At 40.7% G+C, this 12,472-nt stretch overlaps 1 protein-coding gene across 4 annotated transcripts in view; it reads left to right on the top strand.

Annotated features, from left to right (window-relative positions):
• The window catches only part of CREB5 (cAMP responsive element binding protein 5), a 174,602-nt gene that overhangs the window by 149,859 nt on the left and 12,271 nt on the right, over positions 1 to 12,472 (top strand). For all 4 annotated transcript variants that reach the window (XM_017836116.1, XM_017836118.1, XM_017836117.1 and 1 more), the window contains one exon: positions 10,071 to 10,394. In XM_017836116.1, the coding sequence (XP_017691605.1) occupies positions 10,071 to 10,394 (324 nt within the window). The remainder of the gene's footprint in view (positions 1 to 10,070; positions 10,395 to 12,472) is intronic.

Genomic DNA, 12,472 nt, shown 5'->3' with positions numbered 1-12,472 from the left:
TTCTAACATCACCCCAGTCCCATGGGGGATGCTCACCCAACACATGACTTTCTACCTCCTTCAGGGTGCAGGGTGCTTTGTGGACCCTCTGTCCACAAAGCAGGTCCCCAGGCAGGTCACCTCTGTCAGAAATTCTCCCTTAGGCATTTATTTCTGCCCTCTTTCCACTGGGCAGGAGGGACAGGCAAGAGTCCACAACCAAGCAAGGCAGGATACGCTGTACCTGTCACTTGGTGCTGGAAAGGAAATCCTGCTTGTGTGACAGACCCAGCTGTGGGTCTAGCCAGGCCCCTGACCTGTGCAAATTTGTTCTGTATCCTGTGGTACATGCTGTAGGAAAGCCAAATCCAGCTGTCCAGAAATGGCAGGATGAGTCCATGTCTTACCAAGCAGGCAGCATCATTTCCTTCCCTGGGGAAAGTTGTTTTTTTGGTTTGCTCTAACATGTTGCTCTGAAAAGCAGCATTGCTGAAGAGTAAGCATGCCATGTGCAAGAGAGTAAGCTGCTGAGATATTGCATTTCATATATTGCTGAGCCACTGGGAGTGTGTGGGGGATGCATTCCTAGCCCTTTCAAACACGATGTAAAGCCCATTAGTGTAAATCACTAATTCCAATAAAAAAGAATAGTTGAGGGCCTCATTTTTCATATCTCGTTTCACACTGTAGGTATACTAAAGTGTTTTAAAAGACCTTGTGGCACTGATAGAGTGGCTAGCTGGTAGCTGGTAGAAGGTTGAGATGTTGCTCTTCTTGGAGCCTCAAGTGGCTTTGAAATTCAATGCGTCTGACCCAAGATACGGCTGTTTGAAAGCAGATGATATATGCGAGGTGGTGAAAAACAAGGCAGCAACTTGAGCTGCCTACGAATGAAGGGATGGTGTTGCAGGTGAAGAACAAAGGGGGCACAGTGGAAAGCAGCAGCCTGAGGGATGGAGTTGGGGACAATATGGGGAAAGGTGGGAGGGCATAAGACACCTTACATGGGGGTGTAAAAGGACAGTACATATCAACACTGATATGTTCAGTGCTGAATATTCATGATATCCATTCAGATAAGTCTCAGCATAGATTATATTTATTTTATAACAGTGAAACTTGACACTAAGTGAACCTCTTCACAGTCTTTACAGTTTGTATCTGTGTACTACATACCATATCTGAGTGTATGTATTTAAAAAGCTACTAGTCACTATGTTTTCATAGCTAGATAATGGAAAGCTGTCTGCTGAATTAAAATACTGTTTTCATTCTTTTGGATTAGATGATGAAATAAAGCTTTAAAAAAATATGAAATAACCCGTAAGAACACTCTCATTTTTTATGTTCCTGTACTGTACTTTATATTCTAGTAATTTCTTCAGAAAAAAAAAAAAGAATCCATGAATGCTTTAAAAATGTTTCAGGAATCACTTAACTTAAGAAACAAAGTAGAAAAATAACTTCACCTGAAACTACGTGGTAATGAGACAACGTCTAATTACCTGCATTGAATTCTTCAGTCAGGCCAATAGGCTAATGAACATCAATACTCTTTCACAAAGAGCCCTGGGATCTCTAATGGCTGTAAGTGGTCAGGGCTTCAGTTTTACATTTCACAATCTGCTTGAAACACATAATCTTGAAACAAAATCTACAGACCAGATCATGTCCTCTGTGCTCTGTGTGTGTGTGTGCGTGTGTGTGTGTGTGCACGCATGTATATGCATATACGCCCTTGAGCACTGCACATCTGGGATGAAATCAAAGGACTTTTGAGTGCACATGTATCCGATTTCTGGCTTGCTGGTAGCCCTTTAAATGTGCTGGGTTTAATCCAGGAAAAACGAGTATTTAAAAATCACACCAGCGAAGGAAAAAATAAACCCCCAAGTTTTATGTACTTGGATGGCAATTTTCTTTGAATATGAATGACTTAATCATAATCAGCCTTAGTGAGAGGTGGCTGATGGAAGTTCAGAAATCTTCTGATGGGAAAGACTTTGAACCTGCCTTTCTCATGTCCTTGGTGTGTGTATTATGCTTCTGAGAAGGACAAGGAAAACAAGCAATTTGCATTGTTGTCAAAAAAATGACGTACTCATTAAGGGGTCTCAAGGCTTCAGAGCAGTATTCTGTAGAGAGAGATTTTTGTGGTGCTAATCCCATCTGATCTCTGAATACAGATTAAAATACCCAAACTCATGGTGTTCCTTGTAGTGTTAGAGTGCTCTGATTTGAGGATTTGCTTCATATCTGGTTTGTATAGGAAATTCCCCAACTTCCTCTGAAATCAATTCCCGCTTTTCTCATTTAATACATTAATAAACGTTCATTGTGTTCTCAGGCAAGATACATATATATAGCAATGCAAGCATGGTACAAGCATTTCTCGCTTCCATTGTAGTAGAAGATGGGAACATGATTTTAGAAACCTAGTTAGAGTGTCTACTTGCAGGAGTGAGGAAGACATGAGTTCCAGCTCCTCTGCCAGAGGCTTTGACAAAGTGCTTTATATCCAATGTGAAGAAAGAATCTGTGATCTCTTGGCTTGGGAATGAGCTGTAATATGGACATTAGAAAATAGATCTAGAAGATGGGCTGTACAGACTTAGGTCCCCTCAAGCCCAAGTTTTTCCACTGTCTGTCAGGGTGCGGTTAACACTGAGTGATTTTATTGCCACCTCCTATGTCTGTGTTTTCCACAGGTGACAATCTAGCATGCCTGGGAATAGCCCATACATTAATCTGGCAGAGACGGTGAGCAAAAGACTGTGTGTTTGGAGAATTAGAATAGTGATTTGGTTTGTCTTTGCCTACTGATAACAGGCTGTCATGGTTTAACCCCAGGTGGCAACTCAGTCCCACACAACTTCTAGCTCACTCTCTCTCAGTGGGATAGGGGATTGATTTGGAAGGGTAAAAGTGAGAAAACTCATGAATTGAGATTAAGACAGTTAATAAAGACAAAAGTAAAGCAAAAGCTGTGCATGAGCAAAGCAAAACAAGGTACCACTTCCCATGGGCAAGAAGGTGTTCGGCCATCTTCAGGAGAGCAGGGCCCCTCAAGCGTAATGGTTACTTGGCAAGACAAATGTCACCACTCCAAATGTCCCCCTATTTTATATACAGAGGGGGACATCTTCTTCCCCCTACTTTATATACAGAGCATGAGATCATATGGTATGAAATATCCCTTTTGTCAGATGGGGTCATCTGTCCTGGTCAGCTGTTCTCTCCCAACTTCTTGTGCACCTACCCCCGTCCTGCTCCCTGGTGGGGCAGTGTAAGAAGCAGGAAAAGCCTTGGCTCTGTGCAAGCACTGCTCAGCAATAATACTGCAGTGTATAATCAACACTCTGTTCAACACAAATCCACAACACAGCCCTATACCAGTTACTATGAAGAAAATTAACTCTATCCCAGACAAAACCAGCAAACAGGCAGAGGCAATTAATCCCCAAAGTGTCAGGCATTTTGCTGTCAGAAACTTGCCTCTCCAGGGGTAGGTAGCAGGAAAGTAGCAGCTTTTCTTTTAGCCTCTGGCACACAGAGGGGAAATCAGTCAGAGAAGTTGGTTGTATTTTTTGGATCCTTCTATTGGTATTGTACGTTGAAATTATACGACACCATTTGCCTGTAATAAATCACTTTGCTGTCTGTTGTGTGATTACATAATTAAATATCCCTTGTCATGGATACACATGCAGGGATTGACTTAGACTTGGCGGGAATTAGGGGTTTGATTTTTTGAACTTCACATTTCCTGACTCCTGTGAAAATCAAATCCAGTTGTTTAATATTGCATTGAGAAATGATTCATGCAAGAAATAGTGTATAGTGAGAAGTACAAACCATTCTTTTAGAGTATTTTCTGTTTTGATTATAATTTACTTGTTCAATAAAGGAAGAGAATTTAGTATTTTTCTTTTCTAATCCTTAAAAAGATGGTGCATTGCACAAGGATAATGATACTTATCTCCTTTGCAAGGTGCTTTGAGATGAGCAGAACGAAATTGCTGGGTGAAGATGAGATGTAAACTCATGTATGTTTTCTGCTGTCCCTGGAGCCCTGGCTGTTCTCAGTAAAATGCCATCACCAGAAGATGGCAGTTCTGTCAGAGTACCCTTGGGTCACCCTGGCTTCGACCTGCACTGGATTACTTAAAACTGGCAGTCGTCCTGAGAGGTGTCACTGGGACTGATGTCAGCAAGCAACGTGGCTGCTCAGAGTTCCTCTGTGCCCTGAGTTCAGGGACACTGAAGCAGCTCTTGCAGCTGACCCGTCCTTGAGCAGCATGGTGTCTATTAGCTTTATTGCTGTTTTGATTGTTTGCAGTTGATTCTTGCTGCTTTCTGCTGAAGTTTAATTCAGTTTGCATTTGGAAGTACAAGAGAACAAATTTGTTGTTTTTATTAGAGGCTGAGCTGCACTGAAGGCTGGATGATGATCCATTGTTCATGTTGTTACAAAATCTGACTAAGTAGGGAAAAAAAGCATAAAGGGAGGGAAAAGTATAATTCAGATTTGCCAAACAACCTGCGAATAGTTAGAAGATTAGCAATTTGGCACTGTTTACTGGAATTAAATGTATCCCTCTTTTCTCTTTATATTAGTGTAATGTGTCACTTCAGTTCCGGATTTTACGTCCTTCGCACACCTCTCACTCCTCCTTCTGTCAATAGGCAGGACTGTGTTCTACTGCACAAGAAATGTAGGAGAAAGCATTTAATGTGGCATCAGAGACTTTCTAATCACCAGTCTCTGAAATGTGCTCATAAGTATCTGCAGTTCACTTATTGAGTGAAGATGAATCACTTCCAATTTGCTTTTATAAATGTGAGTGGTTTCTGTTATTTACACTGTGAAATGCTTGTCAGCAGCCAACTGTAAAAGACCTGAGTGACATTTATGCTAAGTTCTCTCCTTGCAGTCACAGTTGGAGGGAGGGATAAAATTCATTGTGATGCTCTGAAATGCGCTGGGTGAAGTTCTGTTCACAGCTTTAGCTGTTGCTGGCTTAACTCTGTGTATTCATCTTGGGTATGATGCTTAAAGTAAAAAGGAAAACTTGACTATTGCAGATGAGAAAACAATACTAGTGCCACTAAAATCAATGGTATACTTGCCATGAAGTTTGGCTAATCAAGATCATTACCCTGAGGTTTCTCCCTAATTGCAGATGTGTGGGTATGCTTGATGTCTGTAATTTTTTCTATTTCCCACTGCTCTCTAAAGTCTTCTGTCCCCTGTGGGGAACTTATTGCATCCCTGTATAATAGAGACTAGAATCTCAGTCACTAGTGCAAGAAAATATCTTTGAGATCATATTTCATGTGCCTACAGGGGTTTGATATAATCTTCCGATAAGAATGTACCAGACATTAAGCAAATACTACAACTGGTCTTGTCTCTTCCTAATTTAGTGGGATTTGGGCATGCAAACCAGAAGGGAAGAGAGCTTTTTTTCTGAGTGCAGCAATGCATACTCATTTGGAACAATTCAATTCTATTCAAAACCAGCATTCCATGTCTGTCTCAACCTAAAATTCAGCCGGATGTTATAATAGCTTATTGTTTGATGCAAGCACAGACCACCTGCAAAATCAAAGGAGATTTTTGTAATTTCTCCACTGAGAGATAAATGGGAGAAAGTTGTAGTTTATACTTATATACAGATTATGGCATATAATATAAAGATATAACTCTATGTTTACTATAAATAGTATAAAGATGTATTAAACATTATAAATATTAATATACAAATGAAACTCATAAAATTATTTGCACTTTTAATTGTGGGAAAAGCAATCTCCAAATTTACAGTTTTCTTTATCCTTTGCTTCTTTTAACAAACTGAAAAAAAATTGCTGCCTACTTTTCGCTAATAATTTTTGAGAAAGAAAGGTGGGGCAAAACCCAGGGCAACTTTGAAATACATGTCACAATAAAGAAAAATTAGAAAGCAGTAAGATTCTGAATTGCAGAAGTGTTAGGGAAGCTGTTACTGTTTTTCGTTCATGATCTCAAGTGCTTGTAGCCCATTTTTGGCAGACTTGGGGTTTGCCCAGAGATGTTCAATGTATAAATTATGATCTGTGTTGATAAAAGGAAGCATCAAGCCATTCATTGCACCACGATGTCAGGCTTTAGACAGAGGAAGCACTTTGAAAATTCTCGGTTTCCAAAAAAAACAGATTCCAGGTACAATGACAACTTCTTTGAGGTGTTAACTTCATATGGCATTCAGTGGGGTAGCTTCAGAGTAAATGTGTCAATCAGGGGCATTGCCATGAGTAACAGTACAGGGAACACAACACTCAGGCCTGTGAAGCACTAATATCCACTGCTGCTATTTCCTCTTAAGCATCAAAGATGACAGTTTATGTGCGTCTGGTTTCCCGTAGGATCAAAGAGGAATTTTATTTATTTACTTGATCAGAGGCAAAGCAGGCTGTTCTCTGTGAAAGATTTCTCTTTTCTGTGTCTCTCGCAGCCATTTATTGAAATGTCACGACTGAGTGGAAATCAGCTGTAACTGATTCTGGTCACTATGTTACTTTCATAAAATAATAATTAAAATAATCAGTGAGGGCCAGAAGCCAAGTAAGATGAGCACCTGCATTTCCTCTGGGCTTGAGAATGGTGGGGATTTTTTAAAAAATTGTCCTATAAAAAGGAAGAAAAAAGGGATTGTGCCCTAAAAATCACTGCTATGAGGTTAGCAGAAATTTCAGGTTTCGGTGAAAACAGATCTGAGTAGCAAATCTTCTGTTTCAGTCACAGTTTGTGAACTGCCAGGTACTGCAGGCTCTGGTGAAGTTGGTCACACAGTTCCTGAAAACACTGAACGGCTGCAGGATTGGGTCCTGGGTTACTATTTCATTCTAGAGGGGATTTGGTAATGTCGTCAGTCCAGTAAGCTGAATTTTTATGCCATCTTATTTTATTTGACACTAAACCAAAACAGATGTTTGCAATTAACACACATAAAAAGAACAATAATAAAACTGCAGCCTGCCCTTCAAGCACTACACATACTCAGTGCAAAGAGTTTACCAAGTTCTGGTGATTTTCCCTCCCTCTGCTCTAACTAAGACATCCATATTCATCTCACTGAAGACCAAACAAACAAAAAAAAAAATGTTTATCATTCCCTGAATGTTTCTGATGGGCAGCAGTGACTGGTTAATGGAAGATTAACACTGCTCCGGATGCATGCGCGGACAGGACTCTCGCTGCTGAGGAGCTGACCTAAGCATGAAGCTAAAGGGAGGCGATGGCTGTTGCTGCCCTGGGACAGGATGATGTAGAGAGCTTGTTTCTTACCACGACTGGGATCCAGGGCAGCTGGTCCACCCTCCCATTGGGAACAGTGAACAAGGAGCTTGTAAAATACACAGACCAAATGGAAATGACCCCTATTGACTGAAACCAGCTGCATGTCAGACCTCTCACTGTCTCTCTTGATTTGCTATCTCAAATAAATGGATGTGGTAGATGGGGCTATGAAAAGAAAACAAAATAATTTATTCTCCTTGAAGTTGTGCCACACTAATAAGTCTCAGTTTTTACAGCTGAAAAAAAAATGTTTATTTGCAGATTAGGTTTTCCCTCCTTTTTTTTTTTTTCCCTTTGAAAGTCTGCTGTTTAGAATAAGCCATATTTGGTTTCAGAGGTCTTTGACAAATGTAGAGTTGGTAGATTTTGTTAGATATTCATCACATAAAACTGCTGGCTAATGAAAGCTTGTTTATTTTGCATTTAGATTCAGAAAACAAAGTTACAACAGCTTTTGTTGGTGCTTTGGCTTAGATGTGCGTGGTGGCTCAGCTCCATGAAAAAGATTTTAGTGCGTTTTGAAGAAGCATGACATGGAGAAAGACCTGGCTTATTAATGTGTTTTTTCCGATATTTTTCCTAATACACTTCTGGGTAACACCAGTTATTCTGAGCATTGTGAAGAGCTGCTTGCAGTAACCAGGGTAGCACTTGAATCTGGAAATGTCAAGGACAACAGCTGCTCAAATCCTCCCTTTGATAGCCAGGATGTGTTACTGATATGGATATTAGATTGACCTCTGTTCTGACTTTGGAGGTAGGATAGGAGGTACTTAACCTCACTGCCACAGTCACCTTGATCTCTGTTTGAGAAGATTGTCAGGTTGTGACACATGCCATAGTGTAGTTATGGTCTGATAGACTTTCTTAAGGAAACTTCTTAAAAGTCATCAGTCTATATTTCCTTCATGCAAACTGAGGCACTGATGTGTTTTGCAAATATATCTTTTTTAAAAGTCTTATTCAATTGATCATCAGTGAAATAAGTCACCAAATTTGGATTAATGGATCTATTAGAATGTCTCAATGAAATTACCTTCATGACATCTACAAAAACATGTGGGATACAAAAATTTGGGGATGACACTTTAATTTCATCATGTTACTTCTTTTTGCCTTCCACAACCTTCTTTTTTTTTCTCTATTTCTCTTTTTTTCTTTCTCCTTAAGAATTTGTTTTTTCCTCATTCAGAGTTGTACAAACACAGTAGGATTATAGTTTTGAACACAGAAGCCTTTACCTGTGTCCTTGTAGTGTTGCAACAGACAGGTGTTATTTCAATATAAAGCAGATTGAAATTCCCATCTATAGGTTCTGAGTGTCCCAGTAGTCACTCTTTTTGCTTTGAAGACAGAACCAAAATACAATTCAGTCTGGTCAGTTTTCCTCTATTGGCAGATTTTAGTCACATTGGCTTGCAGGATCTTTTGACCATCAGCTGTGACCCAGAGATATTGCTACAGGGAAAGGCACATCTCTGTGCCTCCTGCCGCTGCTGTTTCTTACTGGCTGTTGTATGGTGGCATTTCTTACTGATGAAGTCTCTGCTATGAATTACAAGGTGGTTGATGGTTTATTCAAATCTGGCATCAAGTGAAACCATGGGCCTCCTTCCTTCCATTTTTATCTTATCATTTTCTGATAATTACTTGCATTACTAAGAGTAAATCACTTGATTTCTTTGAAAATATAAAGAGTTGAAGTCTTGGGTGACTGCCTGTAAATAATTTTCTATGTTGAGCCAGATGAAGAACATGGATGCAAAGGAGATTTCCATGGCTTTAGAAGAAGCTTTTCTCCTAGCCAACATCTGTCAGGCTCTACCTTCAGCACACCCTTCGAGGATGCTTGTGATTTCAGTAGTCCAAGGGTAGGATGACACCAGTAGGGTGTTTGTTTGCCAATACAGCTCATGGCTTTGGGGTGACCCTTTAATTGAGCTGAAAGGGAATATTTTTTTACTCTGTGTTTCAGCTATATCCTTAGTACACAAAGGCCCTATCTTGCAGTTGAAAATGTGGCAGCCAATCCCTCTGGCCTTTGGTGGTGCTCAGGTAAAAGTGAAAAAATCCCACTGATATAAAGGAGAGTTTTGCCCTAGTCAGATTCCAGGGCCCAACCCAGTGACATGTGGACTACAAAGCAGAGAGAGGGATTAGCGTTCAATAACAGCATAGCAGACGCTTGAACTTTCCATCAAAGAAAGAGGATCAGGTTGAGGCCACCCTCAATATTTTCCTGTCTTTCTGATGAAAGAACAGGTTGGGTGTTAGTACGCCTGAGTTTGAAAAACACATCGATGCAATATATTTTTCAGTGAGTCTTTTAAATAATATCTGTAGTAAAAACAAGACGGGCACTTTGTTGCACCTTTATTTTAATCAGACATTCATTTTTAAAAGTTACCAGAATACAAGCTTGATGAAGCTAACCCTACTGAGCTGACCAAAGAGGGAAGGATGAGAGCCAGTTATTTTTCCTCAGACGCACAGTAGGAAATGTGTAACTGATAAATTTCAATTCAGATGTTTATATCTTTAAATATTTACAGTGTAAAACTAGACTAGAGCCCAAGAATATGTTCTTTCTCAAACTGAAATAAGATGCCTTTTATCGAGGGAACAGCAAGAAAAATGCCTAAATAAATCTCAAAGCACAAGGCACCATTTCTACAACAGCAGAAATCTTACTCTGATTGCTCAGATCACAATGTGTAAGTGTTGAATTTTTTGCCTTGTTCTGTTCCAGAGACTGAAGGCAGCACTGACTCATCATCCTGCCGCCATGTCGAACGGGAATATGAACACCATGGGCCACATGATGGAAATGATGAGCTCGCGGCAGGACCAGACGCCACACCACCATATGCACTCACATCCTCATCAGCACCAGACACTGCCACCTCATCACTCATACCCGCATCAGCACCAGCATCCGGCGCACCATCCTCATCCTCAGCCTCATCACCAGCAGAACCATCCCCACCACCACTCTCACTCGCACCTTCACGCACACCCAGCACATCACCAGACCTCACCGCACCCCCCGCTGCACTCAGGCGGACAAGCACAGGTAGACCTTCATGTCATGCTGCATTGCTGAGTTTTGCTGTTGTGTGGAGTTAAAGCCTGATCGCTGTACTGTTTCTTCTTGCATGCATGTCTTATTAGATACAAATCCCTCAGGCTGTTCGTAAATGTCTGCTAATGGTGATGGGGAAGCTCAAACTTTATTCAGAAAATGGAGTGAAGCAACAACTTGTTTTGCTGGTTAATTTATTAGACATTTGTAATATCTTACTTTATAAGGAGCTCCAAAGGCTTTTCGGTGCTCTGAGCTCTGCAGATTGCCACATATCCTTTTATGGATGAGGTTTATTACAGAAATTGGCAAATTATATATGTTGCTTAATGTGCTTGAACCTGAACTTCTTAGGCCAAGATTTAAAAATCTGTATGAGTTCTACCTGCAGAAATATGTAATGAAGTCTTTAGTGAAATGAAATGGCACTGGTGTGTTTGGGGGGGGTGGCGGTGTTCAAGACTGGAGATAGTTGAGGGAGTTCTAATGTAAGATACACTGGCTTAGAGGAAAAGATTAAAGGATCCAGGTCCTGTGAAGGGGACAGACATCTGCCAAGATTAGCCGAGGGTGTGGGCAGTAGTTGGTGCCTGCTGTGACAGGAGAAAAAAGATGGTGAAGCCAGTCCCAGGAGAGAGATTTAAGTAAGAGAACCTAGACTTGTATTCAGATGACAAGTCAGTGAAGGTCTCCACTGAATAAGACGGAGAACTCAATTTTTGGACCAGGTATATTTGCTTCAGCAATTTGTATAATTCGATATCTGAACTGAATGTTTTTTGAACTAATGAACTAGCGAGCATGAACTTTAGCAGAGTAATTTTTAAGAGGAATTCTATTAATTTCTTAAGATGGTAGGCTTCTGCATCAGGATTTCACAAGAAAAATAAAACTCTAGGGGCAGTGACTGTAATATGTCAGGTCTGGGGAGCAAAGTTAAGGAAGAAAAATGGGCAGTGCATAGAATGTGAGGACAAAGAGGAGTGCCAGCCATAAGAAGTTCAATCTCCGAAGTATTGTGTTGCTTGCAAGTACCTTTCAGACAAGCTCTTTGAAAACATTAAAGAAAATGAGAAGAGTTGGCTGACATCCCAGTGTCCCACAACATTAACTATTTACTGACATCTAGCTTTATTACTGCAGAGTCTGCAAGCACGTGGGATTTCCCTAAAGCATTTGCTAATGTAAAATGAATTGTCAGCTTTAGAGAAACAGTCTAAGATAGCAGCAGACTCCCCTGTGAGAAGATATCCAGAGCTTTCCTAAGTTTAGTTCAGTTTTTACTTTGTGAATTCAATTATTTTCCCATCTGTTAATGAATTATTTTCCTTGGAGTTGTTTAAAAACTCCAATAAAAAGACATCTCATAAGAGAGAAACCAAAAGTAACCTGATTGCTGTCTTGGAGATCCCTGAGAGAACAAGGATAAAGTTGTTCTTAGCAGACTGAAGACTCCATGGAGGAGATGGGGGAAATAACTTAACCTTTCTGAAGCTTTTAAAACAAGGGTAGTAGTACTGACACTTCATCGAGCTGGGAGAATAAACATGTTAATACAGCTGAGGGCATCAGACCCTACAGTATGGAGCACTGCTGCAAAACATCCACAGCACCACTTTTAAAAGGGGAGGAGAAAACAGCTACCAGAGAAAAAAAATGTCACAGTTTTAAGGATAAGATCAGTGAGCCAGTGGTCCTCATCTGGACCCACTTGAGCAGGTCCATGACTTTTTTACGCAGTTAGGACAGCCTTGATTTCTTGTGCTTTGTATTCCCTGCTAGCTAGCCACTACAAAAGACTTGCAAGCAGGCAAGAAGAGATACAGGCACCAGGGTAGGTGGACTGACTGGCAGTCACAAAGTCTCATCCTGTGTCCCAGCACTACACAGTCCCTGGCGCTGGGTCTGTGCAGTTAGATAAGCTTTGCCATGCACAGCATGTTACTGGAGGCAACAGACCCCAAGAGGGATCAAGGAGGTCTTCACCTTGTCTATGGGTGGTAAGTGTCACCAAAAGGATGGAAATGGAGGGTGATGGAGTAGGAATCCTAGGGTCAGAGGCTTCCCTG

This window comes from Lepidothrix coronata, unplaced genomic scaffold (assembly GCF_001604755.1).
Source record: "Lepidothrix coronata isolate B3197 unplaced genomic scaffold, Lepidothrix_coronata-1.0 Scaffold270, whole genome shotgun sequence".
NCBI classification, from domain to species: domain Eukaryota; kingdom Metazoa; phylum Chordata; class Aves; order Passeriformes; family Pipridae; genus Lepidothrix; species Lepidothrix coronata.
The sequence above is the reverse complement of the archived record's forward strand: the minus strand, read 5'-3'. Positions and strand labels throughout refer to the sequence as shown.